Source organism: Trichoderma harzianum, assembly GCF_003025095.1.
Source record: "Trichoderma harzianum CBS 226.95 unplaced genomic scaffold M431scaffold_13, whole genome shotgun sequence".
NCBI classification, from domain to species: domain Eukaryota; kingdom Fungi; phylum Ascomycota; class Sordariomycetes; order Hypocreales; family Hypocreaceae; genus Trichoderma; species Trichoderma harzianum.
The window spans coordinates 165,850-192,930 of NW_020209261.1; the positions used below are offsets into that span (position 1 = coordinate 165,850).

At 51.7% G+C, this 27,081-nt stretch overlaps 10 protein-coding genes across 10 annotated transcripts; 5 read left to right on the top strand and 5 right to left on the bottom strand.

The window, feature by feature from the left end:
- The first annotated feature begins 79 nt into the window (after positions 1-79).
- M431DRAFT_243948 (hypothetical protein) lies at positions 80-1,002 on the top strand. The gene is made up of 2 exons (XM_024913735.1): positions 80-747; positions 841-1,002. The coding sequence occupies exon 1, from the start codon at positions 196-198 to the stop codon at positions 697-699; it is 504 nt and encodes a 167-aa protein (XP_024770365.1). The 5' UTR covers positions 80-195; the 3' UTR covers positions 700-747; positions 841-1,002.
- A 182-nt stretch (positions 1,003-1,184) lies between these two features.
- On the top strand, positions 1,185-1,529 carry M431DRAFT_94136 (hypothetical protein; the record flags this gene model as incomplete). Its single annotated transcript, XM_024924555.1, has 1 exon — positions 1,185-1,529. One exon carries the CDS (start codon positions 1,185-1,187, stop codon positions 1,527-1,529), a length of 345 nt encoding a protein of 114 aa, XP_024770366.1.
- Positions 1,530-2,587: 1,058 nt separating this feature from the next.
- On the bottom strand, positions 2,588-3,628 carry M431DRAFT_511604 (hypothetical protein). Its single transcript, XM_024919691.1, has one exon. The coding sequence runs from the start codon at positions 3,520-3,522 to the stop codon at positions 2,611-2,613; it is 912 nt and encodes a 303-aa protein (XP_024770367.1). The 5' UTR covers positions 3,523-3,628; the 3' UTR covers positions 2,588-2,610.
- A 1,359-nt stretch (positions 3,629-4,987) lies between these two features.
- M431DRAFT_511607 (hypothetical protein) lies at positions 4,988-7,597 on the top strand. Its single transcript, XM_024919692.1, has 4 exons — positions 4,988-5,874; positions 5,934-6,023; positions 6,091-6,254; positions 6,337-7,597. Exons 1-4 carry the CDS (start codon positions 5,113-5,115, stop codon positions 7,460-7,462), a joined length of 2,142 nt encoding a protein of 713 aa, XP_024770368.1. The 5' UTR covers positions 4,988-5,112; the 3' UTR covers positions 7,463-7,597.
- A 568-nt stretch (positions 7,598-8,165) lies between these two features.
- M431DRAFT_94416 (hypothetical protein) lies at positions 8,166-14,329 on the bottom strand (the record flags this gene model as incomplete). The annotated part of the gene is made up of 12 exons (XM_024924582.1): positions 8,166-8,342; positions 8,389-8,410; positions 8,487-8,694; positions 8,760-8,902; positions 8,979-10,444; positions 12,182-12,442; positions 12,525-13,503; positions 13,607-13,721; positions 13,791-13,862; positions 13,926-14,012; positions 14,090-14,156; positions 14,273-14,329. The coding sequence occupies 12 exons, from the start codon at positions 14,327-14,329 to the stop codon at positions 8,166-8,168; spliced, it is 3,654 nt and encodes a 1,217-aa protein (XP_024770369.1).
- Positions 14,330-16,246: 1,917 nt separating this feature from the next.
- On the top strand, positions 16,247-19,514 carry M431DRAFT_94209 (hypothetical protein; the record flags this gene model as incomplete). Its single annotated transcript, XM_024924562.1, has 5 exons — positions 16,247-18,369; positions 18,427-18,530; positions 18,594-18,670; positions 18,749-18,952; positions 19,029-19,514. 5 exons carry the CDS (start codon positions 16,247-16,249, stop codon positions 19,512-19,514), a joined length of 2,994 nt encoding a protein of 997 aa, XP_024770370.1.
- A 325-nt stretch (positions 19,515-19,839) lies between these two features.
- M431DRAFT_94640 (hypothetical protein) lies at positions 19,840-20,872 on the bottom strand (the record flags this gene model as incomplete). Its single annotated transcript, XM_024924608.1, has 2 exons — positions 19,840-19,934; positions 19,999-20,872. 2 exons carry the CDS (start codon positions 20,870-20,872, stop codon positions 19,840-19,842), a joined length of 969 nt encoding a protein of 322 aa, XP_024770371.1.
- Positions 20,873-21,938: 1,066 nt separating this feature from the next.
- M431DRAFT_511619 (hypothetical protein) lies at positions 21,939-22,833 on the bottom strand. Its single transcript, XM_024919693.1, has one exon. It carries the CDS (start codon positions 22,739-22,741, stop codon positions 21,968-21,970), a length of 774 nt encoding a protein of 257 aa, XP_024770372.1. The 5' UTR covers positions 22,742-22,833; the 3' UTR covers positions 21,939-21,967.
- Positions 22,834-23,412: 579 nt separating this feature from the next.
- M431DRAFT_498824 (hypothetical protein) lies at positions 23,413-24,030 on the bottom strand (the record flags this gene model as incomplete). The annotated part of the gene is made up of 2 exons (XM_024917736.1): positions 23,413-23,838; positions 23,995-24,030. 2 exons carry the CDS (start codon positions 24,028-24,030, stop codon positions 23,413-23,415), a joined length of 462 nt encoding a protein of 153 aa, XP_024770373.1.
- A 686-nt stretch (positions 24,031-24,716) lies between these two features.
- M431DRAFT_150741 (hypothetical protein) lies at positions 24,717-26,642 on the top strand. Its single transcript, XM_024912824.1, has one exon. It carries the CDS (start codon positions 24,834-24,836, stop codon positions 26,604-26,606), a length of 1,773 nt encoding a protein of 590 aa, XP_024770374.1. The 5' UTR covers positions 24,717-24,833; the 3' UTR covers positions 26,607-26,642.
- The last annotated feature ends 439 nt before the right edge of the window (positions 26,643-27,081 follow it).

Genomic DNA, 27,081 nt, shown 5'->3' on the forward strand with positions numbered 1-27,081 from the left:
GCTGAGAGGGCGCATAAGACGAGATACCAAATGGATAGGTTGATGTGCTAAGCAAACGGCAGGGTTTGACGAAGATTACATATTTGTTTCCCCACATGCCAATCTCTTCGGTTTATAAGACAAACCATGTGCGCTATCTCTGTTCTATGTTAGCCTCATCGAGCTGCTTCACTTCGAGTGATTAGTTATTTCGCCATGCAAGAACAGGAACAGTCCAGACGCCCCGACACTACGCGCGACCAGAGACGCGATGCCCAGCTAATGCGTCGCCTGGGCTACACTCAGTCTGCCATCAGTGCCGAGCTGGGCCTGTCACTGGGCCAGGTCCAATATGCCCTCTCGCATACAGAGACGCCAATCACTCGGCCCGGCAGGCCTAGCAAGCTGACGGAAGCGCAGATCCAAGAGCTCAAGGCCTTTATGGCGTCCAAGGACAATGAGCAGATGCCCTACGGCAAGATTGCGCAGGCTCTGGGCTGGGACGTGGGCGAGTACTGCATCCGCCACACCTTGCGGAAACTGGGCTATAAGAAACGCACTGCCGGCGGCCGTAGGAAAGTGGGAGCTGTCAAGACGCAGCACAAAGTATCCGACATGTCTGCAGAATCTGCAGATGATGCATCAGCTGCGTCGGAAAAGAACCCTGTCCGCGTCGACGGGGCTGACCTCGGCTCGATCCGAACAGGGACGGACTCGTGATCTGAGATGCTGACGTGGGCAAGCACTTTTCTATCTCGAGATCTCCAGGTTCGAGTCCCTTTCCAACATGGATCTGGCCCAACAGTGGTGTCTTGAGACATGCGCTATCACGGACTACTCGTGAGGCTGAACGTGTCACAGACGCCTTTTCCCTCGGCCCGTTTCCCTCTTGGCCCCGCGTTTTTGCTCAGCCCTGATGTTAGTTGGGTGAGGCGAATCATGTTGGATCGAACCAGATTGGGCTCGTTTGGGAAGCAAAATCCGGGAGGTTTATTTGGGGGCCTGGGCTAGTCGATCGTGACGTGGCCTAGTGCGTGAGGCTGAATCCGTCTATCTATGTATAGACTCGATTCCATCTGCCTCATCGCGTGCGTCCATCTATACGTGTATATGGGATAATACCCATCTGAAGTAACTGTCTTACACACAAGTAAAACCCACGACTTGCAAACAAACATCAAAGTCTCCCCAAAACAACAACAATAATGGGTAACTCCAACTCGGCCCCCGACTCAACCGACGTCGACGGCGGCAAAAAGAGCCTCTATCGGCGCTACGAAGACAAGAAGCGCGGCGCCGGCCCGACCGACGAAGACATTCTCAAGTACACGGGCAAGACGCGCGATGAGCTCAATGCCTGGGCCGAGAACCAGCCCGGCGTTGGAAAGAACCAGGCCGCTGGCAAACTCACCGTGGGAGCGTCGTCTGGATTCGCCGGGGCTGCAGCGGCAGGGGGACTTGGCGGTTGGGGAGCAGAGGGCACTAGGAAGATGAAGTTTCCGGTCAAGCAGGAGCCGGTCAAGACTGTTGATGATTCGGACGAGGAGTAGTGTGAATGAGAAAGATGAGTTGGGGTTGCCGTGGTTCTTGTTTTCGTCGTTTTGCGCTGTCATTGTCACATATACGAAGCGACATGTTGATATCCTAGGAAGGTTGACTTTAGGAAGAGGGAGCAGCAGGCCAAGCCTTAATATATCTATTCAAGTTATCGCAGCATCTGTCTAATATATCCGATTGAGAACCTCTCTCACAGCCGTTTAGTCTATCATGTGTCTCCTATTCACAGCTTGGGCTTATATGACTGTTGTCCCGGTTTTGAGGTGACCTGGAGGTGTCTTCGTCAACATGTGAAGTCGAGCCCATGCATCTCAAATCTCATATTTTAGGGACTCTTCCCATTGTCTAGGCTCTGCTTAGAGATGGTCAATGCAGTGTTGACCGGAGACTAGGAGAGAGATCTGAGGCCTGAAAGAGAAGCCGCTTAGAGGAGGGTAATCCATTGCTGTGGCTTAGAGGATTACAGTCAGATTAAAGCAGTTAAAATATTTCTTAGGGGTGTATGAAGGCTTGAGCGTTCGTATGCTAGGACAATTGGCTCGTTAAGAGATCAATTACCTATAACTTTGAGAATGTGTCAACTCACTGCGCATACAATAATGTCGATGTATTCGTTCAACGCACTCCGGAATTTTCAATCGGGATTGAAATATCTACTTGAACAATGCAATTGGCTATTAAAACCGTTTCGCGCCCGCAGTTGTAATGACAATCAAGCCATGTTTCAAACACTTACAACTTTATGTTAGTGTCTCCTGCACTCGCGTGTTGTCATGGCCAACCATCCTTGCACCAATCTCTTCGCCGAGATGAATTAGACTGCCTACTACACATGCATGGCTGGACCTAGCAGGGAAAACACTCCTTTGGCGCTATATAGACGAAACCATCCTAACGTTCTCACGGAGTAATTTATTTGTCATTAGTTAGGCTTACGGTGCGGCTAATACGACATGCATAACCTATACGAACATACATCAATTGTAAAACAGCTGTCTTTGTATCTATAGCAGAAATATGTAGAGAGTTTTATATAGTATTTAGTTTATTGCTTAAAGCTATGTAATTTATAATCTAGTTGCTGAGCTTGCTCTTGACAATCTCCTTAATCTCCGCCTCAGTCAACTGCTTCACTCCCAACAGCTCGTTATCCAAAGTCGTAAATTGCGGACCATACCGAGGATCGTTGATAGCGCGAACGAGATACGGAATAAACGTCTCTGGTCCAAGTATTCCCTTGGCCAATCTCTCATCCGCAGCGTTAGTAACATCATCAATCTTCACCACCTCGGGCTGCCAGTCGCGCTCAGGCGCAACCTCCTTCGCCACCTTGAGAAGCTGGTTCTGTGAAATCGCCGCGCTCTGGAACCGGACCGCGCGGTTCTTGGTCTCCTCGGGCTTGTTCAAGATGGCAACAACTGCCTGAGCGACGGCATCCAGAGTCGAAGTGCTGAAAACGGTGTCACCGCCGTCATACAATATGGGCTTGGACTCTGCGCTCTTGAAGATGAAGTTGTGCTCCAGACCCCAATCAAAGAACGGGCCGCTGTAGGCGAATGTGTATGTGAGAGGAGTTGTCTTGGCCTTTTCCTCGAGATATCTTGCTACGCCAATCTTGGGCTGGAAGACGGGCAGCTTGGCGGCTAGCTCGTTCTCCAGATCGCAGCCGTACTCGGACGGGATAAATCGCTTGACACCAGCAGCGACGGCGGCATCGACGAGCTTCTTCTGCTGTTCGCCAAGGCCTTCTGTGCCAACAGTAGACACGAGAGCGTCTTGGCCGGCGAGAGCCTGAGTCAGAGATTCGACAGACTCAAAGTCGACGTCGACGACCTTGACATTGTCAGGGAATGTCGAGGTAGACTTGTTGCGGCGGAGGACGGTGATGTTGAAGTTGCCAGCGGCAATAAGCGCCTTGAGGACGACTGAGCCAACAGCGCCGGCGGCACCGGTGAGGGCAATGTTCTTGAGAGAAGTAACAGCCATTGCTTCGGTTGTTGTTTACTATGTAGATGTGTATTGTTTATAAGACGAGATAGTTGTATGCGATAGTTGTATGCTTGAGTGCAGATTAGAATTGAGGCGATGTTGTGTTGTTTATATACTATGTTTTCTGCTTCTAGAGTTTCTATTTCAAAGCCCAGGAAAGGCATCTACACTATATACATTGTCGAAATACTCATCATGTTGAATCCCACACAATGATTTCCAAGCACTCGCCGAGCGTCGATGGTGTATATCTCCCCTCTCGATTATGCAATCCTCAACACTATTGCACACACCCCTCGACTATCTTGCATCAATGACACCATCCTATCCCCGGCTTACTAACACCAACACCAACACCACCCTGATTACTCCTCTACTGTCCCAGAACAGAACCGCGCACTTTGAGGGGCCATCCTGTATGCAGAGCTCCTCCTCCATCCTCCCACCCATCCCACAACTCGTCATGGTGTTGTGGACCGTTTCGGAATCCCGCTCCGAGCGTTAGCAGCGCGACTAGAGCTGAAAGAAGCACAAGCCTCGAGATGACATATCCTAGCATCGCGACTAGACTCGTTGCGGAGTGGGAGATGCCGAGGCTGCACACTCACCGAGCGCCAAGTGGGATGCCGACTTGAAGACGTGAAACTCGCATCTTGTAAGCCATCAATAATACGGAGATTTATCATCCCCTCTGCCCCGAGGAACTCTTGCTCTCATCCCACTGTTCCCAATTTTTTCCGTTTTCTCTTTTTTCAGGGAAACCCTCTCGTACTGGGTAATTCGGTGTATTCAACATATCGCCTTGGTCATTGGTTTAGTTGTTCCCTTTTGCCGCATTTCCCTTGGCCTAATCTTAGTTTTCGCCTCTCCCGTTTCCACATCCCACCGAGGCTCCGATCCCGCCTCAACGCACATTGCATTCTCACCAGCCCCAACGGTTGGTGTACAACACCAACGCGCTGCTTTGGGCTGTATTGCTTGGTAATTCGTTCAAGTCGCCGCGAGAATACTCGCCGAGTTTCCTCGCAACCCTCTTGTATTCCCGTGTAATTCCGCTTTCCGGGCCTGCGGGCGTGTCCATCTTTGACATTGCATCTCGGCTTCAGTGGGAGAAAAGGCTGCAAAGTGGGCTGAACAGCATATCGGCTTCTCTCAAAGCAGAGATCATCGTACCAGGCCTTTGCCTAATACGGGGTGTCTTTCCGCTGGATCTATCAACTGCAAATTCTGGCCAACCGGATCCCTGGCAATTGCTTTCCATCCTTAGAGTTCCACCTCGGATGGGAAGTGGGAGACGACATCTCTAGCCTCGAGAGATGGGGCCACCCACGGGAGAGCGACATCTGTGCCACTGCGGGAGAGGCTTTCTTAGAAAAGAGCATCTCCGTCGGCATCAGGCTACCCATGGCAGTCCTTCCTTCACGTGCCATGTGTGCTCTCGATCGTTCAGTCGCAGGTGAGTACAATAGGAGTCCTCTTACACCCCCCCTCTGTCTTCTGCCCCATGATCAATGTTCTGTCTGGGTGCTGCTGTAGATAAGAAAAAAGAGAAGAAACAAAGAAGAAAAAGAAAGAAAACTTTCCCCAATGAGAAAATCAACAAGACGCATACTAAAGGTTAAAACCACCCGGCGTCACAGTGATCTCCTTCGCCGCCATCTGACGCTTCACGATGGCTCCGCCCCCTCGGATTCTAAACGAGTCCGCGCGTGTGATGCATGCCATGCCAGCAAGATCCGATGCGATGGAGGCGTTCGGTGCTCTCTGTGCACCAAGCGAGGCATAGATTGTGCCTTCACCAGAGGGCCTGCCCCTAATGGTAATGTTGCGGCCAATCCGCCTCAAGGTAGCGCCTCGTCCTTGCATTCGGGTCATGGATCCCGCTCCCCAGATCCTGCCAGATCGGCCCCCACAGACGCCTCAGCCTCTACCGGTGGCTCTCAGCCTGACACAAATCATGCTGTGCCCATGTCTTATACCATGAACGGCACGGCACCGGAGAGCCAGGGGACCCAGCAACAAGACGCGTCTTCCGTTGCCATCGAAGGACTACAGTTGGTACTTGAAGCTGTTTCTAGGCCAAGATCTTCAGGGTCTTCGTCAAGGCTTCAGCGGCCACCACCCCCAGAAGTGAAAAAGTGGTCCGCGTCGTGTATCAAGTCGTACATGGGTCGATTCCATGACCGGTGGCCGGTACTCCATGCTCCCACTTTTGAGCACGAGGTAGATTCCGTTACACTACGAAGCACCGCTATTATAATAGGCTTTTGGCTGCAGAATGACACTGAAGACAATAGTCTTGTATTCGACATTCATAGCATCCTCGTCAAGCGATTACTCGATGAGTTGGTCAGTAACTGCTAGTAATGCTTGTGTGTAGTCGAGATACTTACACATACTCTCAACAGACAGAATCCACCGCAGATCCAAACGGCGTCTGGCCTCTCCGATCACTCCAATCGTCCCTGTTGAATATCATTTTCGCATTCGAAAGCGGCGTACGTCTTCCAGATTGCTGCACCCTCATACACCCTCTTCGAGACACATGCTGACCTATCTCCGTAGCGCGAGAAAAACATGAAAAGGGCCCGTCTTCTCTTGAGCCTCCTCATAACTGTATGTCGACAACTCAGAATCTTCACCGCCGATGCCATCGATCATCAAATAAGGATTCACTTCAGCGGCGATTTCCCCCCCTGGGTGTTTGCGATGAAGGAGAAATGGAAAAGGTGAGTAAAGCCAGTGGTCAAGTCGTGCAGGGAAGTGGCAAAAACAGCTCGTCGCACTAACCTTTGCGTGTGTCTCTCATAGACTCGTCGCAAACATGTTCAAACTCGACACATATATATCTCTGCTCACCCAGCAACCCCCGTCTCTGCAGCGCGAAGAATTGAGTCTCAGCCTAACATCCACGTTCGGCCAATGGAACGCCTACGGCCTCGACGTCTTCTTCAGGAGATGGCCCTCGGAGCCCATGGAACGCGCCCAGTATAGGATATGTGACCTCGCGCTGGGATCGCAGCAGCCAATCTCGCCCGTCATTCTCGTCGAGGACCTGCAGATTCGCATGATGGGCGTGACAAACTATGTCTGGATCCTCAACAAGATGCGAGGAAGCCCAAACCCAAACCTATGCGTATCCAGCGAACAAAGGGAACTGATATCAGCCCGTCTCAAGCGCTGCAAGCTGCAGCTCGACGGCATGACTTCCATCTGGAAAGAACCGGAACAGCACAAGATGCACATCGACTTCCTTCTGAGGGCCTACTCGGCCAAGGAGGAACCCTTCCACGAGGACTGGCAGAAGCCCGTCCGGGATCGCTTCTTCTCCTTCGTCTTCAGCGCCACCATGTTATACCATCTCCTCAACATGCACATCTACGCCGACGTCCACAGCTACATGCAAAGCCTCCCCGTCGTTTCATCCCCAGGCGTGACCCCAGCCAACCTCTCCACCACACCCACCATAAACAACGCCGAGATCCACGACTGGGCCACATCCCAGGACGCCCGGATCGCCGTCTCGCACGCCATCTTTGCATATCGCGTCTACGGCTCCAACATGTCGTCTCCCTCTGACCTAAAAGCAGAGGTGGTCGATCCCATCGCACACATGACCATCGCGGCGGGGGCTGCCATCCTGTGGACATGGATCCAGAACAACACGTCTGCATGTACTTGCATGAATCTGCCCGTCGGTGGCGAGCTAGACTTTGGATTCGTGCCGTTGGGTGCTGGGAAGAGCCCCGAGGTGGACCATTGGATACGGAACGGAGGCACCATCTGGCTGCACGGAGTTCACCTGTGCAAGTGCAACGTGGACGTTTGGCTCTCGCCCTTTGCGGCGATTCTATCCCACGGAGCGAAGAAGTGGGAGATAGGGAATGTGTTTGCACAGAAGCTGTGGTCACAACTTGGACTTCAACGGTCTGTTTAACTCAGTTAGTAGGAGTACTGTGAGGACAATGGCGAAGGAGATGATATACCTTGATCAGCAAATGTATATAATGGGTGAGGAAGGAAAAGAGCTGTAATCTATATGCTCTTGTAAATACTGTATATATCAACAAAGATGAAATTACTTACACAACAAGTAACCTCGACGTGCTATTTCCGTGCTGCCAACGTATAAAATCCTGGTCATTCGAGATTGATTACTGATGCGCGGGCTTATGTGGTCAACACTTGTACAGTCTGGGCACAGATAGATGAATAAGCTGCGTGATCCGAGTTCGTAAATACGAAGCGTACCTGTATATTAACAGTACATGAGAACACAAAAGTACTGTGTCCTCTAGTTGCATTGGTATGCATGCCAAGGTACAGCAGTGCATAGTGGCGAAGCTCGGAAATGATTCCTAGTAGAGAGATGGCCGGAGATGCACGGCATGCCCAACCCTAGAGTCTAAACCATCTGTGCGTACGTCGAGCTGACAACTAAAACTACAATCTTTTGTTTGCCGATATGAACAAGGAATATCCAACGCGCCATTTCAAATGCTCGCGCAATGCTAAACTAGACACATAACTACAAAAATATCCTTGAACCTGGTGAATATTTACTGGACATGTGGGAAATATCTGCAATTTTCTTCGCCCAAAAGATGCCCAAGCTTCATCTAACCTGTAGCGTTAATAGGCTAAATGACGGGTGCCTCACTCCCGCGGAGAATTGTGGCGGCCTGGCGGAAGAAGGAATCCAGCCTGAGCCTGGCAGGTCTGATCAAAAGTCTCCCGGGCTTGTGGGAGGTTTCCCCGAGGCGCTTTAGAGATTGGTGGAACTCTTGCAGGAGCTGGTACGCAGCCGCAATGTGTGTCTGATCAGATGCCAGTAGGAAGAGGTAGATGAGAAAGTTTCCACACAAGATAAATTGAGACCGAGCATCTATTTTCTTCCGTTAGCGCAGGTCCGACCGTTTTTTCGCGCCTCCCGAGGCTGTATTGCCTCTGAAATGGTTGACAAAAACTCACGACGACACCAAAAACCGCGCAAATCTTCCTCAGTAATAGAGTTGAAAAAGTCCACAAAGCCTCGAAACTCGGTCAGAGCAGAGACGAACCATTTGCGAAGGTTTGATTCAGGATTGGCTTTGGCCACTCTGGTAGCAGGATACATTAGGCCTCGGTATAAGAGGGCCTGAGTGGCGTAGTATGTGAGGTGCAGGGGGCCTTGGTTAATAGGTCAGCATCTGCTTCAACAACGTATCCTACACTCTCGCTGCAGTGAAACTTACAGTTGCTGATTGTGTCTGGGCCTCTTTCGGGACCAAGAGCGAGGCATTGTGGCAGCAGGCTATGCCAATCATTGAATTTTTCTCTCATCATGACGAGTTGCATTGTTCTTTCGGCGAGGGTTGATGGATTGGGTCGAACTTGACTGCATGAATCATCTCGCGTGAGCAATGGCCGACTAAGGTTTGATAGAAACCTGTGCAGAAGAGATTTTGACTTACAAGGCACAATCCAACACGTCCCTCAGAACAATGGTCAGATTTATAAACTGCAAAAATCGAGCTCCAACTGAAGCTTGGAAGACGGCGTCCTCGGGCTCAACCAAGTATCGCAAATCCTCAGGGACAGTCTCATCGGCTCGAATATCGTCCATGTCAGGTGGGAGTGTGCTGAATGTGGTTGGGCTTATGTGTGGAGGATTCCCGTGGCAGATTGCAGACCAACAGTCGGCAGCGTATACCGCCCACCAGAGCTTCTTTCTCACTCTCTTCTCCCAATCCTCAATGCTCCATCGAGTAGGGTCTTGATGAAGGCCTATCGTTTGGGCACACGCAGTGGTTTGTGCCGTCATTGTCCACATACTTGGCGTCTCAACACTGTCGACGTCGGGAGGCGTGATGTGATGGAGCAAAAGGCCTGCTTGTAGGCTGAAGAGAGTAGGATTCTCATGCTCACGCCTGAGCGCCTCATGAGCGTGATCTATGCATTGATGCTGCTGGAAAGGACAGGCCTCCTTGATGGTAGGGTCGCGGTCCCAGAAGACGCATGCCAGGCCGTATATTGCACCGCGCAATGACGCGGGAATCTTCATCCGATTGCTTTTATACTGGGCAAGGAAGCGGCCCTTGGTGACAACAGGGTATATGGGATGAACGTGCTTGAAGTATAAGCGTATTAAACGTTCACCATAAGGCCACACCAGCCTCTCAGTCCCATCCGATGCACTTTGCTTTGCCTCATTGGTGAAGTCAGGATTTTCATTCTCCAAGAGCAAAAAGTGGACGGGACGATCGTCTGCCGAAGGACCTCCTGGATAAACCTGGATGATGTTGGCATCAATCTCATCGTTCTCACTTATAATGAGACACCTAAAGGCATCCAAGAGGTAGGTATCTTGCTCAGCCGAGGGCCCCATGGAGTGAGCGGTCCTATTGAAGTTGTCCTCGAGAGTGTGGAGAGGACCGTTTGATAGAATAGGGACCGGAGGAGAGACACCATATGAGGGTTGGTCCAAGCCATCTGAAGACTGGCGAACCAGGCCTTGATGTACCACGGCGGCGGAACCAGAGGACTGCTGTTCCAGACTCAAATCACCAGCGGCACTCAGGCCTGCAGACGACTGGATCGTGTCTGCCGGACTGGAGTGCGAGACGCTACGGCGTGCTAGACTCGGCGAAGAGTCTATGGCTGGAGGTGTGACGAGCTCAGCATCAGAGGCTCCATTCTCAGTGGTACTGTCGGCGGCGCTCTCTTGTTGAGATGATATCTCATCAGGAGTAGGCGAAGATTTGCACGTCAGTCCCCTGCTCTTGCAGAAGAGACCTGCGACGACGGTTTTAGCATTCGGAGACTCCGTAAGTAAGGGAGATTGGGTATATCTGCAGCTGGCTGGGACGAAACGAAGCTGTGGAGGGCCGGATGCAGCAGCATCATGCATGTAGCATCGGCCAACAGGCAAAAGGGGACGCTCCCACTTGGGAGGGCAGCACACGCCTCCACGAGCCACTCACGCAGCTCCATAGCTGCAGACGAGCAGGAAGGCGGACACGTGCGCGTCATGGTGAAGAAATGTTGCAGCGTGGCATCGAGCGAGGTGTGAGGTGTGAGGCGTGTCCATCGTCGACAATCCACATCCCGCACACCATGACGCGCAGCCGACACGCACAACATACTTTGTCGACGCGCGGTGAGGCTCGGCGGCTCGGCTCGAGCTCTAGCAGAGGAGGCACCACACCCCAGATGGATGCAAGGGGCCAGGCAAGGCGACGACGGGCAGAGAGCTTAGGCCAGACTTACAAGGAGGCTCCGAAGGGATCACACACGCCGTCTTTCGCCTCCGGCAGGCGTCGCAGGGCCGGTTCTTGCGGCTCCGCGGCAGTCGAGCCCGGCCGAACTGGCTCTGGATGGTGAACTTGCGGGGACGGCCCTGGGCCGAGTCGGCGCCGCTGAGCATTGGATGGATTGTCCTGGGGATGATTCACGCTGGAAGCCAATCCAATCTGACGAGGCGCCTCTCGCGCTGGTCCGTGTCTAGGCGGGCTGGCTTGCTGCTGGCTTGCTGGCTTGCTGGCTGGTTGTTTGGTTTGCCGCGGCGTGGGTGGTGGAGTTTGTGCGATCCAGAGGAGAGACACGTTCGAGTTGCTCGGCGAACGCGGCGGCGAAGCTCCTTGCTGTCGATTCATGGCGGATGGCCCCAAGTTGGCCGACAGGCGGGGAACACGATGGCATTTGGAAGATGGCGCAATGGGTGCTAGTGTCGAGTAACGTGACCACTTCGCCTATTGGCCTGAAGCTGGCCTCCAATGCCCCCAAGAGCCGGCACTGTTAGCACTGCTAGGTGCTCGGGGACTACCGTTAGTGGCCGTTTAGTGGACGACAAGCCCTATAACGGGCTCGATTAGCACCTAAGCTCCGTGCTCTAATTTGCACCTGGGGATATCAAGGTTTCCAACGTTTCGAAATTGCAGGCTTACTCCGTTCTCCGTCGGATCGCTGCATAGGAATCCCTCACCCCAAAGAGCCGGACCCAAGCCAAAGATGGAATTGGCTTGCTGATGATTGTTCGGCGATCAAGATGGGTGTGTAAGACATCGACAGCAGGCCACCCTCGTCCAATCCGGTGTCGTTCCGTGTCTTGTTGTCGGCCAATTTTCAAGACACGGCGAGACACGGCGAGACATGGGACTTGCATCGCTTTACGGAGGATCCATGATGTTGATCTCATTAAACCCACAATCATGGTAGTATTACAGTACTGCAAGTCAAACTAGGGTAGCACTAACTTCGGACAACTCAAAGCTTGATGCTGCATGCACGATCAGCTGCCTTGGATAGGCAAGGTGCGAGATGTTGATAACATAGCAGTGATAACATAACCCCGTCTATTAAGTAGCATAAGCACCAAATTCTAAATCAGATAAATCGCGGCTCGCATATGTGACTTGTCGCTTTCAAAAACCCCTCCAATCAAACGCTTTTGCGAAATGACAGTGTCGATCCAACATATCCATCTCTAGCATCTCATCTCTTACAATGTGCCGGACAACTTGGCCGATATCATACCGCCATAACAAGTTGCCCTAAGCAAATGAGCAAAGGAAATCAACACGAGACGGGCAATTCAAAATGCCGCCGCAGGCTCAAACTTTGGGCTCACGTCTACATATTGATGCATAACGCCGGAGCCATCGTCGTCTGATAGCACATGGCTCGCCTGGGCCAGATCCACCTCCCAGCGGTCTGTGTAGTACTGTTGGACTTCCCTCGCCGTCGGAGCTGTCCTGACGAAGTCGTCGACCGCCTTGGCAGGGAAGATCCAGTGAAGGACCGAGTAGACGACGGCACTGGACACGAAGCCGTACAGGTAGTTGATGTAGTAGAGCTCCGTCATGCCAGCAGGCAGCGACACGGATAAATTAACGGCCGCGATAAAGCCAGGCAAAGTTGGAGCAACTCCCACCGCCCACTGGAACCGGTAAAGTCAGCAAAATATTCTCCTCTCACAGCTGCACTGAGAAATTAAATCTTAAAAACTTCATCCCACTTACCGCAATGGGGGCGCGGAAATTAACGCCGTAACTGTACCAGTAGATGCTGCCGCTGTGGCCATGGTACAAGTCGTCGACCTTGACCTTTCGCTTATTCACAATGACATAGTTGGCAAACATCATGCCCGTCATTGGCGCAAGGAAGACGCCGTAGCTGGACAGGACCGACAGGAACGTCGTGGCCGTGTTGACCAGCTGCCAGGGGTTGACTACCGGGCTGAGAAGAACCGTGATGTAGGCACCCCTGCGAATGTTGATGTACCGGGGAAACACGGACGACAGATCGATTCCGCCAGCCAGGGCATTTCCGGGGACATTGCTGCCAATTTGGGAGATGCACAGGGCAACGCCGGCGAAGAAAAGCGCGGCGCGCGTGCCAGGGCTGTTGTCCTTCTCCAATAGGCGAACAAAGATGGTCGGCGGGTTCCAGACGGCCTCGCCGTCGAATCGCTTCTGCGTGGCCGCGACAACAAGGATGCCGATGACGGAGGTGAAGATGCTGTAGAGGCCGTACGGGAGAAGCTGGCCCCAGACGGCGTCCATGGGCTTCCTGGACAGACGCGCAAAGTCGTTCTGGTTCAAGATGCCGGCAGCAATCGAGCCAATCGTGGACATGATGCCATACACCATCAGCCAGGCGACACTGCCTGGGCCGCCCGTGTTGGGAAGGGTGGTTCCCGAGTCCAGGGTGTCGCCAAAGCCCGCACTGCCCATGGTTGCCAGGGCCCAGATCAGGAGGACGATAAAGAAAATCATGGTCACGACGCAAGCGATATAGAAGAATTTCTGCAGGCGATGCGGCTTGATCCACACAAACGGAAGACTGATGACGAAGAAGATGATGTAAGACACAAACTGGGCCGTCGTCATGCCCGTCGAAGCAGGCATGTGGTTGGGGATGCGATCCTCGTATTTGGGATCCCACGAGAGCAGGATGAGCTCAAAGCACTGGCCGCCAACCCATGACTGGAATCCGTACCTGTGGAAACACTATTATTAGCAATGACTGTTGGGTGAAACCATCATCCGGAATCTTCATTCAACGAACCAAACTACACAGCCAACGATTAGCACAAATACACTGCATGTTATATGGAAAGAGATGGGCCATACCAAGACACAAGAATATGCGATTCCAAATGGCAAACTGGGATCCCCACATGCCCCAGACAGCACGACTGTAAACGGAGAAGCCAACTGTGAGAGTCGATTTTCAGTATGATTTGCTCTGAGAGATGAGAGATACCACGAGCAATGCAAACTCACTATGATAATAGGCACCCGCAAGCGAGCTGATGACAATCGCGGTGGTGGCAAGAATGTTTCCAACAACAATAGCTGCGACAACCTGTCAGCCAATCGATGCAACTGCATCTGTCATATCGGGAAAAATGATCGTACCAATAATGGCCTGCCACCAGTTCAGGCCCAACGGGATGAGCGCACTCCCTGTCAGGAAGGTTGCAATGTTACAATTGATCAGCAACCCTGGAACCAACAAAAGAGTCATAGCGTCTCGTCAGTAACAGCTCTCATTATTTCGCCTAATCGGGCGCGCGACTCACAGTAATTATGAAATGTCCAGAAGCCCCATGTTCGCCTGGCAGACTCTACAGGTCGAATATCCTCATTCTATGGCATAGGCGGAAGAAGTCTTTGATTAGCCAATTGCATCGCTCATCACACCGCTAAGGTCAAGAGTATGTTGGATGAAGACAAAAATTGCAGCTTTGGCGCAGACGACTTACAATCCATTGTGAGACATAAGGGAGCTTTGCGCGCTCAATGAGCTGAGCCAACCCCATTGTCGCGTTCGGGTAGACGCGTGCCAGACAAATGCTACGGCACCCTCGACTCGATGGCGGATTAGACTCTCGGACAGGGGACCGATGTCGCAGCTCACAACTTCAGTACGCGACGCTGTAATAACAGCAACAATCCGCCGCCTTCTGTTGGACCTCTGAGCAAAGTCTTCAACAGACAAGACAGGCAAGCGAAGCCCCTTATGTCGGTGATGAGAAGCAACACCTGGACCGTGACACGAGGTGGGGCGAGAAACCAGGGAAAAGGATCTCAAGCGAGGCCTCACTTTTGCAAGATCTGCCCGGCAGCGGAAGCGGCTCGACCGGGAAGAGCCGTGCAAGCTTCTCAAACCTCGAACTTGCCTGGCTAGTGATTGACTGGTGCCAGCCGCGAGAAACAAAACAGCCCTTGTGGAGGTTGAAATGGAGAAAAGGGGACTTGGAGCAGCCCAGCAAGTTTTTAGCTTTTCGACCTTGAGTCAAGTCAGCCCATGCCGGGGTCAAGAGTTGTTGGTCCAGGGACGCCGCTGGTACGGTAAGCCAAACTCCCTTTGGGAAAACGACTCCAGCCAACGTACATGAACGGAGTAGCAATAGCGCCGCCTTGCTAGCTCACAGCAAAATGCAATTGCCCACCCTTAACCAAGTTGGATGCTAGTTCCTTGTGTTATCGAGAAACAATTCAATTGCTTCCCGTCCTTAGTCAGCGCGGGCTCACTGCTACGGGCGTCGCAAAGAATGGAAAACAGTCCTCGCGGGCTTCCAGATTCAAGATCAAGGCCGACCGACAATTGCCCCCCACAATTTGGCCTGATGAGCCCTGGTCGAGCCATTTATGCGCAACATTTGATTGACAGCCCATTGATCCGGGGATCGGTCCCCAAAAGACATTCGAGATGGTGAATATCTGGTGTTTCGAAGGGGTGTGAGATCAATAAATGCATGCAGTTGGGCGTGCATGTGGTTGCATTGCTTATTTCGGCTCAATTTGACACCCCCCTCCTTTCGCTCAAGTTGCCTCGGATGAGTTTTACCTGGAAGGGCGGTGCTTCGTTTGGAAGGTCTCTTCTGGATTCGACTCTGTGTTCTATGTCTTCTGTGCAGCTGCCGCTTGGGCTTCTACTCATCTCAGACAGCATCTCTCGAGTCCGCTGGTTTGTTGTTTCTGACAACACAGTGATCGGCGAACTCTCTAGCGGCGCCATCGGCCAACTTATTTGGCCGACGTGAGTTTTCCCCGATGCTACACTCTCGGCTTTCTGCTGTAGGTGGTGTGACGCGCTCATAGGGCGCACGGTGGCCATGATTAAATGGCCATGTGTCGTGAGACCGCAGTATGTCCATATACCCGTCCGGCGGTTGCAGGGCCAGCGGCAGCCGGAATGTTTTAGCCTTGCCCCGGCTGGGGGCCAGATTCAGAGTTGGCCGTGTTTCGCATCATGGCCTTGTTATGGATCATTGTGAGGTGCAATCAATCATATGCTCCTGTTGTTCCTCTCTCGTAACGGCCATCTTGTCCCCCACAAGCCGATCATCTCCACCACATAGGCGACAATTCTACTGGGTTTGTCCGCCGGCGACTCCATCACTAGACGTTGGGCGAAACTTCGCCGTTGCGCTTCTTGCTCCATTCTGAACTTGTCATCTCGAGAAAAAAAAGTCGTAACCGCACTAACTTGCAACCGGCGCCCCCAAAATTGCTTCCAGCATGAGCCCCTCACGCCGTCTTGTTCACTTCTGGCCTTTAGCTTGCAAAGAACATTCAGATTTATTTTGCCATTCCCCTTGTTGAAAGCGTTCTTTTGGGTAACCGAATTTCTACGGAGAAAAGAAGAAGAAAATTCAAATCTTTGTCCTCCTTCCCCCTTTCGCCCTTTGGTTTCTTCACTCCCTTTGCAATTTGATTTTCCTTCGGGCGTCATGTCTCTATATCGCATCGGCGTCGATGTTGGCGGAACCAACACCGACGCCGCTATTCTGGATATCAAGGCCCTCGACCAACCCGGACGCGGTGTCCTGGCGTCGTACAAGGCCACGACTACTCCTGACATCACAAGCGGCATAGAAGCCGCCATCAGGGAGGTGCTAACACGCTCAAAGGCTGAGAAGAGCCGCATCCTCAGTGTTACAATCGGAACGACACATTTTATCAACTCTCTCATCGAGGCAGATGCGAGGAGGTTGGACCGAGTCGCCGTTTTCCGGTTGTGCGGCCCCTTCACAAAGCAGATTCCCCCCTTTTCGGATTTCCCACTTGGTCTACGTGGAATTCTCGATGGAGGCGTCCACTACTTGGATGGAGGGCTGGAGATGGATGGACGAGAGATTGCCCCTTTGAATCCAGAACAAATCCGTGAGGCCGTAAAATCAGTCGTTGCTGCTAGCATCGGTGCCATTGCTCTCGTTGGCATTTTCTCACCGCTTGATCATCATGGCATCCACGAAGAGCAGTGCAGGCGCATCATCCTCGATGCTGCCCCTGAGCTACGCGTAGTCTGCTCCCACGACATTGGACCTACGGGTCTTCTCGAAAGAGAAAATGCCACAATTCTCAATGCCGCTATTCTAAGGACGGGAGAGAAGGTTAAGCATGGTTTTAAGCGTGCCATGGCCAGCTTGCGGCTGACATGCCCCCTGTTCCTTTCCCAAAACGATGGCACCCTCATCGACGTCGAAACAGCCGCCAAGTATCCCATCAAGACGTTTGCCAGCGGCCCCACGAACAGCATGACTGGCGCTGCGTTTCTCGCCGGCCTCGATAACAAATCTCTACCAACTTCGAACGACACTCCCAACGCTGCAGTCGAGCCTCAGGTACTCGTGGTGGATATTGGTGGCACTACAACCGACGTGTGTGCTCTCCTGCCCTCCGGCTTTCCACGGCAAGCCCCCGGGTTCGTCGAAATCGGGGCTGTCCGGACAGCTTTTTCCATGCCGGAGGTTGTGTCTATCGGGCTGGGAGGCGGGAGCAAGGTCGAGGTTGAAGAGGACGGCACAGTCCGTGTTGGTCCCGGCTCTGTTGGACACTTTCTCAAGAAGCAAGCCAAAGTCTTTGGCGGTTCCACACTGACAGCTACAGATGTCGTGGTTGGTCTCGGCAAGGCGGATCTTGGAGATGCATCTCTCATCAAGGATGTTCCGGAGCAAACTATCAATCTTGCCCGCATGGAGATCAAGAGGAAGCTAGAAAGAGTGATCGACCAGATGAAGGTGTCATCTGCGCCGGTCCATGTACTACTTGTCGGTGGTGGCGCTCTTCTAGTGACGGAAGAGCTGGCAGGAGTTGATAAGTGTATCCATCCAATTCATCACGGGGCTGCCAATGCCGTCGGAGCTGCCATCGCTAAAGTTTCCGGCGAGGTCGACACTGTGGAGATTCTCGGAGACAAGAAAGAAAAAGACGTTCTCGATGCTGCATGCGCGCGAGCCATCAGCCTGGCAGTCGAGAAAGGGGCGTCTCCCGATGACGTGCGCATTGTTGAGGTAAACAAGATGCCCCTGCAGTACATGTCCCAAACCACCATCAGAATCCAGGTCCGCGCAGTGGGTAAGCTTGCTGTCCCTGACGAACCGACTCCGCCCCCTACTCCCCCACTTGGCGGAGATCCAGAGTATAAGGAGGAAGAGGTCGAAGGGGAGAAGGTCAGCGTACCGAATGCCCTAGAGCCCACTACGAAGCCATCTTTATACGTGGACTTGGAGACATACCGCCCAGACGTCCGAGATGGTGTCTGGTATGTCTCTGAAGTCGATCTGGAACTTATGTCTACGGGATGCGGTGTTCTCGGTACTGGTGGGGGCGGACCTACTCACTATGAATTTCTCAAGGGCTTGCATGCACTACGGAACGGGGGCCAGGGTAAGATGAGGATTGTTTCCCCTGCGGCATTGAAAGATACCGATTCTGTTTGCTTTGGTTCGTGGTACGGCAGCCCGAGCGTAATCAATGAGCGACTATCTGGTGGCAACGAGATCCCCAGCGGCATTGAGGCAGCAGCTAGGATCGTAGGAAAGTCTATTGATGCACTGCTCCCGGATGAGATGTAAGTTGAAGAAAATCATGTCTACAACTTTCAAATATGTGACTAACGGGTGAATAGTGGTGGTGGTAACGGATTATCGTCGTTTCCTACAAGCGCCCACTTCGACGTCCCCATCGTGGACGGTGATGCTATGGGCCGAGCATATCCTACAATGTATCATGGTGAGTAGTAGATGAAAACTCTCCAGATACTGGTTTACGAATGACTAACGAAATCGATTGTAGTCACCTTTAGTGTATACGGCGTCTCGTTGGTCCCCTGTGTCCTCACAGATGCTCGTAACAATGTCAGCGTCGTTATGGTACGTTGTCTAGCACTCTTTTCGTAGATTTATACATGCGTGAGAATTCGTTGTGGCTAACTTTCAACCACTTGATAGAGCACTGATACACCTGAGAGATTGGAGACAATACTGCGAACAACAGCCATCGAACTTGGATTGAGCTGCGCAGCCTGCTCTACTCCACTCTCTGGGTCGATTGTCAAGCAGTACGGAATCCCGAACACTTTGTCTCAGACGTGGTATTTGGGCCGTGCTATTCACCAGGCAAGAAGGCGGAAGACGAGTTACATTGACGCCATTGTGAGTTGAAATGCACCCCTTTCGCACACTCTTTTTCCATTGTTATTTTCACTTATTCTGACTTTAAAAACAATAGTTCGCTGAGAGTGCTGGAAAGCTGCTCTTTAGTGGCAAAATTGTCGATGTGCGTCGCCATCTTGGTGGAGGTTACACCATGGGAGCCGTCATCATTGCGCCTCTCGACGACCAAGAGCGCGATGCGATGGCCGTTAGTAAACAACAAACAACATCAAACAGCCGGCACATGTATATTCCGTTTCAAAACGAGTATCTTTATGCTGCTCTTACTGATTCCGAGGGATCCGAAGCGACGCAAGAAGTTGTGTGCACAGTTCCAGACCTCATTTCGATTTTGGGACAGGATGGTGAAGCGATCGGCTCGCAAGACCTGCGATATGGGCTGCACGTCAATGTCATTGCTCTGCCCGCGCATCCTCTTTGGAAGAGCGAAAAGGGCATCAAGGTGGGCGGACCGGAAGGATTTGGGTTCAAGATGCCGGTTGTCGAGGTAGACAGGGAGTTTACTCAGGCGAGGAGCGTTATTGACGAATTTTCGACATAGAGCTGGAGTTTAGGGTTACAGGCATATACACGATGGGCCTCTGGCGTTTATTGGGGATTATGATAGAGCTTTATGTTCGAATTAGCACGCATGGATACCATTTAATGTTTTATTTATGGCAAGACATGGTCACGTATGAGACTTGAATTGGTCGAGAGATGCGAGTATAGCTGCAGTTTTGTATTCAATCTGGTTGGCAGCGGAATAACTAATTTTTTTTTCCTTTTCAGATTTTACTTCTTTCCATCAAATGAGCGACCAGTCATACAAAGAACTAGTAGCAAATGAATGACGAGGTTGGTGGTGCGTATCCCATAAATCACATTTAGATGGCATTCTCCTTGCGACGAGTCTCAAAGACCTTGAGAGCCTCTTCAGCAGCCTTGACACCGCTGAGAGCCATAGCACCAAAGGTAGGGCCTATACATCATCATGTTAGACAGCCTCTTCAACAGACTGGATGTGCTTTTATGTTTCAACATACCCATACGGTTGGCTCCGTCAATCTCAGAGAGCTCCATGCCTCCGACAATGAGGCCGGGAACAACCTCACGAGTGTTCTTGACAATAGCATCTTCAGCCCTGTTCATATCGAGGCCGCGCATGCCGCCCAGCTTCTCGATACGGCCCATGCTGACAAGACGCTTGACGCAAAAGGCACCCATGGGGCCATCGTGGCCGGTGGTGGAGATGACAAGGGGAGCATTGATGGTGTTGGGGTCCATGCAAGACTGGTCATCGTGATGCATCGAGACAAGAGTCCAGTTGGTCACAACACCAGCAATGCGCACTCCCTCAGCAGAAGGACGAGTGATGAGATCCTCGACGCAAGTAGCGTTGAAGAGCTTGACGTTGGGCAGCTGCAGCACCTTGGCCATGATGGTCGAGGTGAAGAGCGCCGCGTGCTTGACGACAACGTAGTTGCCCTCGTCCTCGTACGGGACGCCGATCTCTCGGAGGAAAGCATCGGCCGGCTTGCGCATCACCATGGCGGAGAAGAGCTGGCCTCCCAGCCAAGCACCTCCACCAGGCGAGACAGAGGCCTCGATGATGGCGATCTTGAGGTCCGGGCGCTGCGTGCCGAGGACGTACGCGGTGCTAAGACCGCAGGATCCGGCGCCGATGATGACAATGTCGGACTCGGCGTAGTTGTCGAGGTCTTCGAAGTAGCGACGAGTCATGGCGCGCGAGACCTGAGACTCGCGGATGGGGGCAAAGGTGAACGAGTCCCATTGCCCGTGCATCTCGGAGACGGTCTTGGCCAGGGGGCCTTGGTTCTGAGCAACGGCTAGCTTGGAGACAGGCTTCACAAGCTCAGCAGTGTGCTGGGTGGGCGAGACGGCGGCGGGAGGACTCATGATGGACCTACGAGGGTTAGGAACCTGGACAGGATGGTAAGGGGGACAAGCATGATCCTTTCGCTGGTATTATCCAGATCAAGTTCAGGGCCGTATATTCTCAGCCACGCTCCCTCCTCGCACTCACCAGCCTCAGACGCCTCTCTTCATCTATCGACTCTTACAAGAAAAGAGTTATTTTCTTTATAAGAGGCAGATAGAGAGAGTAACGTGAGAGACCTGTTGGTGAATTCAAGGAGAGAGCGGGCACCGGCTCATGCGATACACATTACCTGAAGAGACATGATCCCGTCTGGACGGACTACCACCGAAAGACGCCATGGCGACTGGATGAGGTGTACCGAATGATGTAAGTTGGTACCTGGCCATGGTTAGATGCATTGAATGATTCAATCGGGTTTGTGTCAATGACAAACTATGAATTAAATCACTAAATACTTTTGGTTTTCAATTGGATTTGTTATTCGATTATTTTTATCGAGAAACGATTTGTTGCGTAGTGAGAAGAGGAAAAAAAAGAGCTCGAGCTCTGCGCCATTTTCAACCCTCAATTTATACTCGAGTTTTTTAAAGCTTGTCTCAAAGGAGGGGTAAATGACAGTCGATCGGCTCTCGATAATATCATAGTGACGGCGATGTCGGCTCCTTGTCACAACGTCAACCGGGCGGAAATGGGCCGGGGGTATCCGGGCTTGGCCCGTCACGACCCGGTTTAGCGATTTGAGAGAATTTTGTTATCGTGGGATGTTGCTTGTATTGAGGATTGATGCGAGAAGTGAGATTATGATGTGGGAATATGTGGGTTGAGGGTTCGTATTGTGTATTCTGGAGAATGCCCTAAACCTGAATTGAATGAATGGGTTGCTTGAAGGATTCAAGATACGGGCGCCAGATGAAAAACTCCCGTAACTGAATGTTTTGCCAAGTTGTTGAGCTCAGACTCAATAACGGGGTTGATGTCATTTTTATTTAGCTCTCACGGGCCAAGCTTATCCTCAGTCTATAGCCCAGTATTAAAGAAATGGATTGTAGGATATCCAGCTCGTAATTAGACCTGCAGCCGTCCACAAAGAAGCACAAGGCATCCTCTCAGTTTCACGCTTCAGCTACTTCCTGTATCGTCTTGATAAACTGCTGCGGATCGTGTCCAAATCTTCCCAGAAACAACCCGTCTAGTCCGGACTTCAATTTCTCGTAGAGCCCTGGCCCTGCACTGCCTCCATACAGCACTCTCGTTGTCCCCGTCCTCGTCTTGACGGAATCTAAGCCTCGAATCCCAGAAACAACATCGAGGACGTGCTTCTCTCCAGCAGGTTGACTGGCTCCAATTGCCCAAACAGGCTCATAGGCCAGGACAACCTCTGCTTCATCGGCCACAGAGCTCATAATGGCGTCAACTTGCACGCGACACTCATCGACAGCAGCATACACGTCACCATGAGTCCTCTCTCCAATACACACCAGCGGTATCATGCCATTGCGACTTACCGCCGCAGTCTTCTTCGCAACCATGGCATCATCTTCACCAAAAATCCTCCTTCGCTCCGCATGTCCGACTTCCACGAGCTTGACGCCTGCACTGCTTAACACTGATGGACTGACTTCGCCGGTAAAAGCACCTTGGTCTTCCCAATGGCAATCCTGAGCGCCGGTCCATATGGGAACAGGGCTTGATTCCAATTGCGCAATTGTGTTGGTAAGGGATATGAAGTCGGGGATAATGAAGATGTCGATGTTAGACAAGAGCTCTTGCGGCACAGCTGCTAGCTTGGAAATGAAGCTATCCGTAAAGTCTCTTGTTCGCTGGAGAGAAAAATACATTTTGGTAGAGAGGCCGACGAGGCGGCGCCTGGGCGTGGGATTGGACATTGTAAACGGACTTGCTGATGCACGACTGTCAAAGTAGCGATGGCCAGATACAACAATATCTATCTAGAAACAACAACAGAAGCAACAACAGCTGCAGCAGAAACAAACAAATCCAGAGCTAAGCTTCTGAAGATCCAAGCTATTCCATCCCACGCCGCCTCACCGAGCGGGTCAAGCAAAACTTCCCCCGCGCAACCGGCTTCCGTCCCGTCCATTCCACTTCTGGGATGCCGGTAAGGCGGCGGCTATTTGGCATCATCTCCGGTTGCGGGTGTGCTTACACCAGCAAGAAATGTATACGAGGACACGACTCGAACTTTTTACTCCCACTTACAAGATTCCGATTCGCCCAAATAGGCTGGGTCCCATGAACATTTCGTCGGAAACACCAAAGCAGCCATGCCCACGAGACTTGCTCATTTCTCATTCTTATCCACCAGTGCCTCGTTATAGCTCGGTATTTGCCAACGCCACAAAATCAGTTAGTGCTCTCTGCCTTTGCTGAAACAAGTTTAATGTTTTCCAGGCTCGGATTGTCCCTGCATGTGCAGCGTTGCCGCATCCAGTATTCCAGTTTACTTTCTACCGAACCTCCAGTCTCTTACACACATCTGCCCCTTTATGGGCACCAATTGAACGAAACGGAATTACACAATTAATCATTTCTATTATTACACTTCCAGCTGTCCAATCTCCTCCACCTTCTTAGCACTCGCGCTTAACGGATCAAACTCGTAGTCCAGCCACTCCGTAGCTAGCCTCCTCGCGACTTCCAACCCAACGACCCGCTCTCCCATACATAATACTTGTGCGTTATTGCTCTTGACACTGCGCTCGACACTGAAGCTGTCGTGTGCTGTGACCGCCCGAATGCCTTTGACCTTGTTGGCCGAGATGGCGACGCCTAGGCCGGTGCCACAGATAAGCAGTGCACGATCAGCTTTGCCCTCGGCGACGAGGCGAGCGGCGGCGGCGGCCCGGAGAGGATAAGGTGTCTTGTCGGAAGTTTCGTCGGATCCTACGTCGATGACTTCGCCTACCCGGGCATCGACTTCAAAGTCCTTTTTGATTGTGTTTTTGTAGCTGACGCCAGCGTCCTGTGCGATAGCCATTGGTGTTAGTTTGGTGAGCTGGTTTTTTACATAATTAAAGTATAGTATATCTATGATATAGATGATGGTAATGTCTTCTTTCCGATAAAGCTTCATCTTATCTTGGTTCGAAGAACGATCGTGTAAAATAGATGCACTTACATCGCAGCCCATAGCGATCCTCCATTTTGGTGCCATTGTGAATCGGCGTTGAACTCTAGAAGACAAAAACAAAAGTAATCAGAGAGACCAAAACTCGAATTCTTTTTTCCCAAGAATCGCAAGTTTTAGCCATCTCAGTAGTGATCAAAGAAACGAGCTTCATCCATGTCTTTATGGCTTCAAGCCGCATCCGAGAGTCGGTCAACTGACATCGCCTCTGCTCACCCAACAACCCCACACCAACTAATCCTCATCCCATCCGAGTTTCCTATTCCATGAATTACATCTCGGATTCATCCAGACTGCTGTATTTGCGGGGTTGCTGCCTCTCAAGTTGAACAGCAGCATCGCTCTCCGTGGCTAATATGTTCGGTATTTCCCGATTAGGAAATCCGATTGGGGTCAGACGGGGAGGGCAAACGGGGAAGCTTGAACACGCAGGGCCAACTCGATAGCTCTGGATTTCAGGGTCTACAGCAGTGGAGAAAAACGTAAAAATGCGGAGAAGGTGTATTTTTATACTGTCGTTTTACAGTCGAGCTTGTTGGTGTGGAGGCGGAGCAGTTACGGGGTAACGTCAAATCATGGTTCTCGACCTCCTTGGCCACAAAGACGCTGGATGTGGGTGGTACAGGTGCTTGGGTGAGATCACGATGATATGGAAGTCTTTTTTCGTCCTTCCGTAGCCGAGGAGCTCCGATGTAGGAGTGAGGTGGGAGTGTGGTGGTCTTCGTAGCCTGCATTCTGCTTATATCCTCTGCTTTTGCCCATGTCCTTGTTGTGTTCCAATCGGACGGCACGCTCAATCCCCCCTAGAACTCTAGCACAACCTCCACACAATGTCAAATAGGCATCTCTTCAATTCAGCTGACGGTCTCGTCAACAAGGCCTTAAGAGGCATCATCACCTATAACCCGTCTCTGAGCTTGGATGAAACTAACAGAGTGGTGTACGACACAACCTATGACAAGTCCAAAGTGGTTATGATTAGTGGAGGCGGCTCCGGACACGAACCAGCATGGACCGGCTATGTAGGCAAGAATATGCTGACAGCTTCTGTCCAAGGAGACATCTTTGCTAGCCCCAGCACGAAGCAAATCGTTGCAGCAGTTGACGCTGTCCCGAGTGACAAGGGCACCATTCTAGTCATCACAAACTACACTGGTGACTGCTTACATTTTGGACTGGCCAACGAAAAGGCCAACGCCAAGGGCCACAACTGCCGGACCATCATTTGCGGTGACGATGTTTCCGTTGGCAAGAACGGAAGCATGGTTGGTCGCAGAGGATTGGCTGGTCAGATTGGTGTCCTCAAGGTCATGGGTGGTGCCGCTGGGGCTGGAGGCTCTCTTGATGAAGTTTACAACCTCGGAGTGGCATTCTCACAGCAGATTGTGTCTATTGCAGCAACTTTAGACCATTGCCACGTTCCGGGTCGCGCAGAGCACGGCATGCTGCAAGAGAACGAGGTTGAACTCGGCACAGGTCCTCACAATGAACCCGGCTATAAGAAGCTATCACCCGCGCCATCAGCGTCTGAACTTATCGGACAAATTCTAAGGCACTGTTTAGATGAAAAGGACCCTGAGCGCGGCTATGTGAAATTTGCCACTGGAGATGAAGTCATGCTACTTGTCAGCAACTTTGGCGGCATGTCACATTTGGAGATGGGCGCACTGGTGGACGAACTCCTGGAGCAGCTGTCAAGGGATTGGAAGATTGAGCCTATTCGGATATGTGCCGGATTTCTCGAAACATCTCTCAACGCTCCTGCATTTTCCGTATCCGTCATCAACGTCACGGCGGCAGCAAAGAACTGCAGCTACTCTGTCGAAGAAATCAAGTCCTTCTTTGACGTCAGGACAACCACGTTCTGGGAATCCATGGCTGGGTCCCAGGCTCATCGACGCACTCGACAGCAACAACTTGTTCGGCCGCCAAAGGAGGAGATCAAGACAGTTGATGAACGAAGGGATTTGGCTATCGATCCTGTTCTTCTGGAAAGCATGCTTCGAAATGCTTGTGAAGCTCTTATCAAGGCCGAGCCTGACCTGACCAAGTGGGATACTGTAATGGGCGACGGAGACTGTGGAGAGACGCTCAAGACTGGTGCCACATCCCTTCTCACGGCACTTGACTCTGGGCTTGCTAAGGCTGGATCAGTCGTCAAGGTTCTCCTTGAGCTCGAAGACATTGTGGAGAGCAAGATGGGCGGTACTTTAGGCGGCATCCTAGGCATCTTCTTCGTCTCCTTGCGCGCAGCTGTTGAGAAGAATATTGGCCTGGCCCAGAACCCAGTCGCTCTCTGGGGCGCTGCTCTTGGAACTGCCCTCGAAAACCTCCGGCGGTACACCCCAGCTAAGGTTGGCGATCGTACCGTCATGGATACTCTCATCCCCTTCGCTGCGGTCATGGGGGAGTCTGGCTTTAACAGCGGCGTCAAGGCGGCTGAGGATGGAGCAGACGCAACCAAGACGATGAAACCTAGATTGGGCAGAGCAACTTATGTTGGCGTGTCGAACGAGAGCAAGGAGCTGCCACCTGATCCGGGCGCTTGGGGAGCCATGGTGGCCATTCGCGGTTTGCAGGAAGGACTGGTTGTAGCAACTTAGATTGAAGCGAGAGATGTTGGTAACATGTGTATTTGGACGTCAAGACTGTTGTACAAAAAGCGATGAAACAAATTAATGAATACAGTTTATAATTATTAAATGTTACCGAGCAGCAGTGAAGACGCTGGAGAATTCTGTAGCCCAAATATTCCCAGTAATATATATTGATATACTTCTATTAACAGCATTTATCGTTATACGCAAGTGCTCTGTAAACTACATCCCACAATGATTTCTGGGCCGATTTGAAAACTTTCAGCTGCAACTGCAGCAGAAGTTTCGTGTCAACTACCACCATAGTCACCTTCTGTCACTCCCAAGAAAACTTACCCAGCTTTGACCGCCGGCGAGTTTCGCATATCTGCTGAGCAGACACTTCGTCTAACAAGACCTATGTTGATACTGATGGAGTTGATGAAGCAATACTCAATTGGTCACTTCAAGAATTGTTCTTCAGTTTCACCGGCTGCCGCTT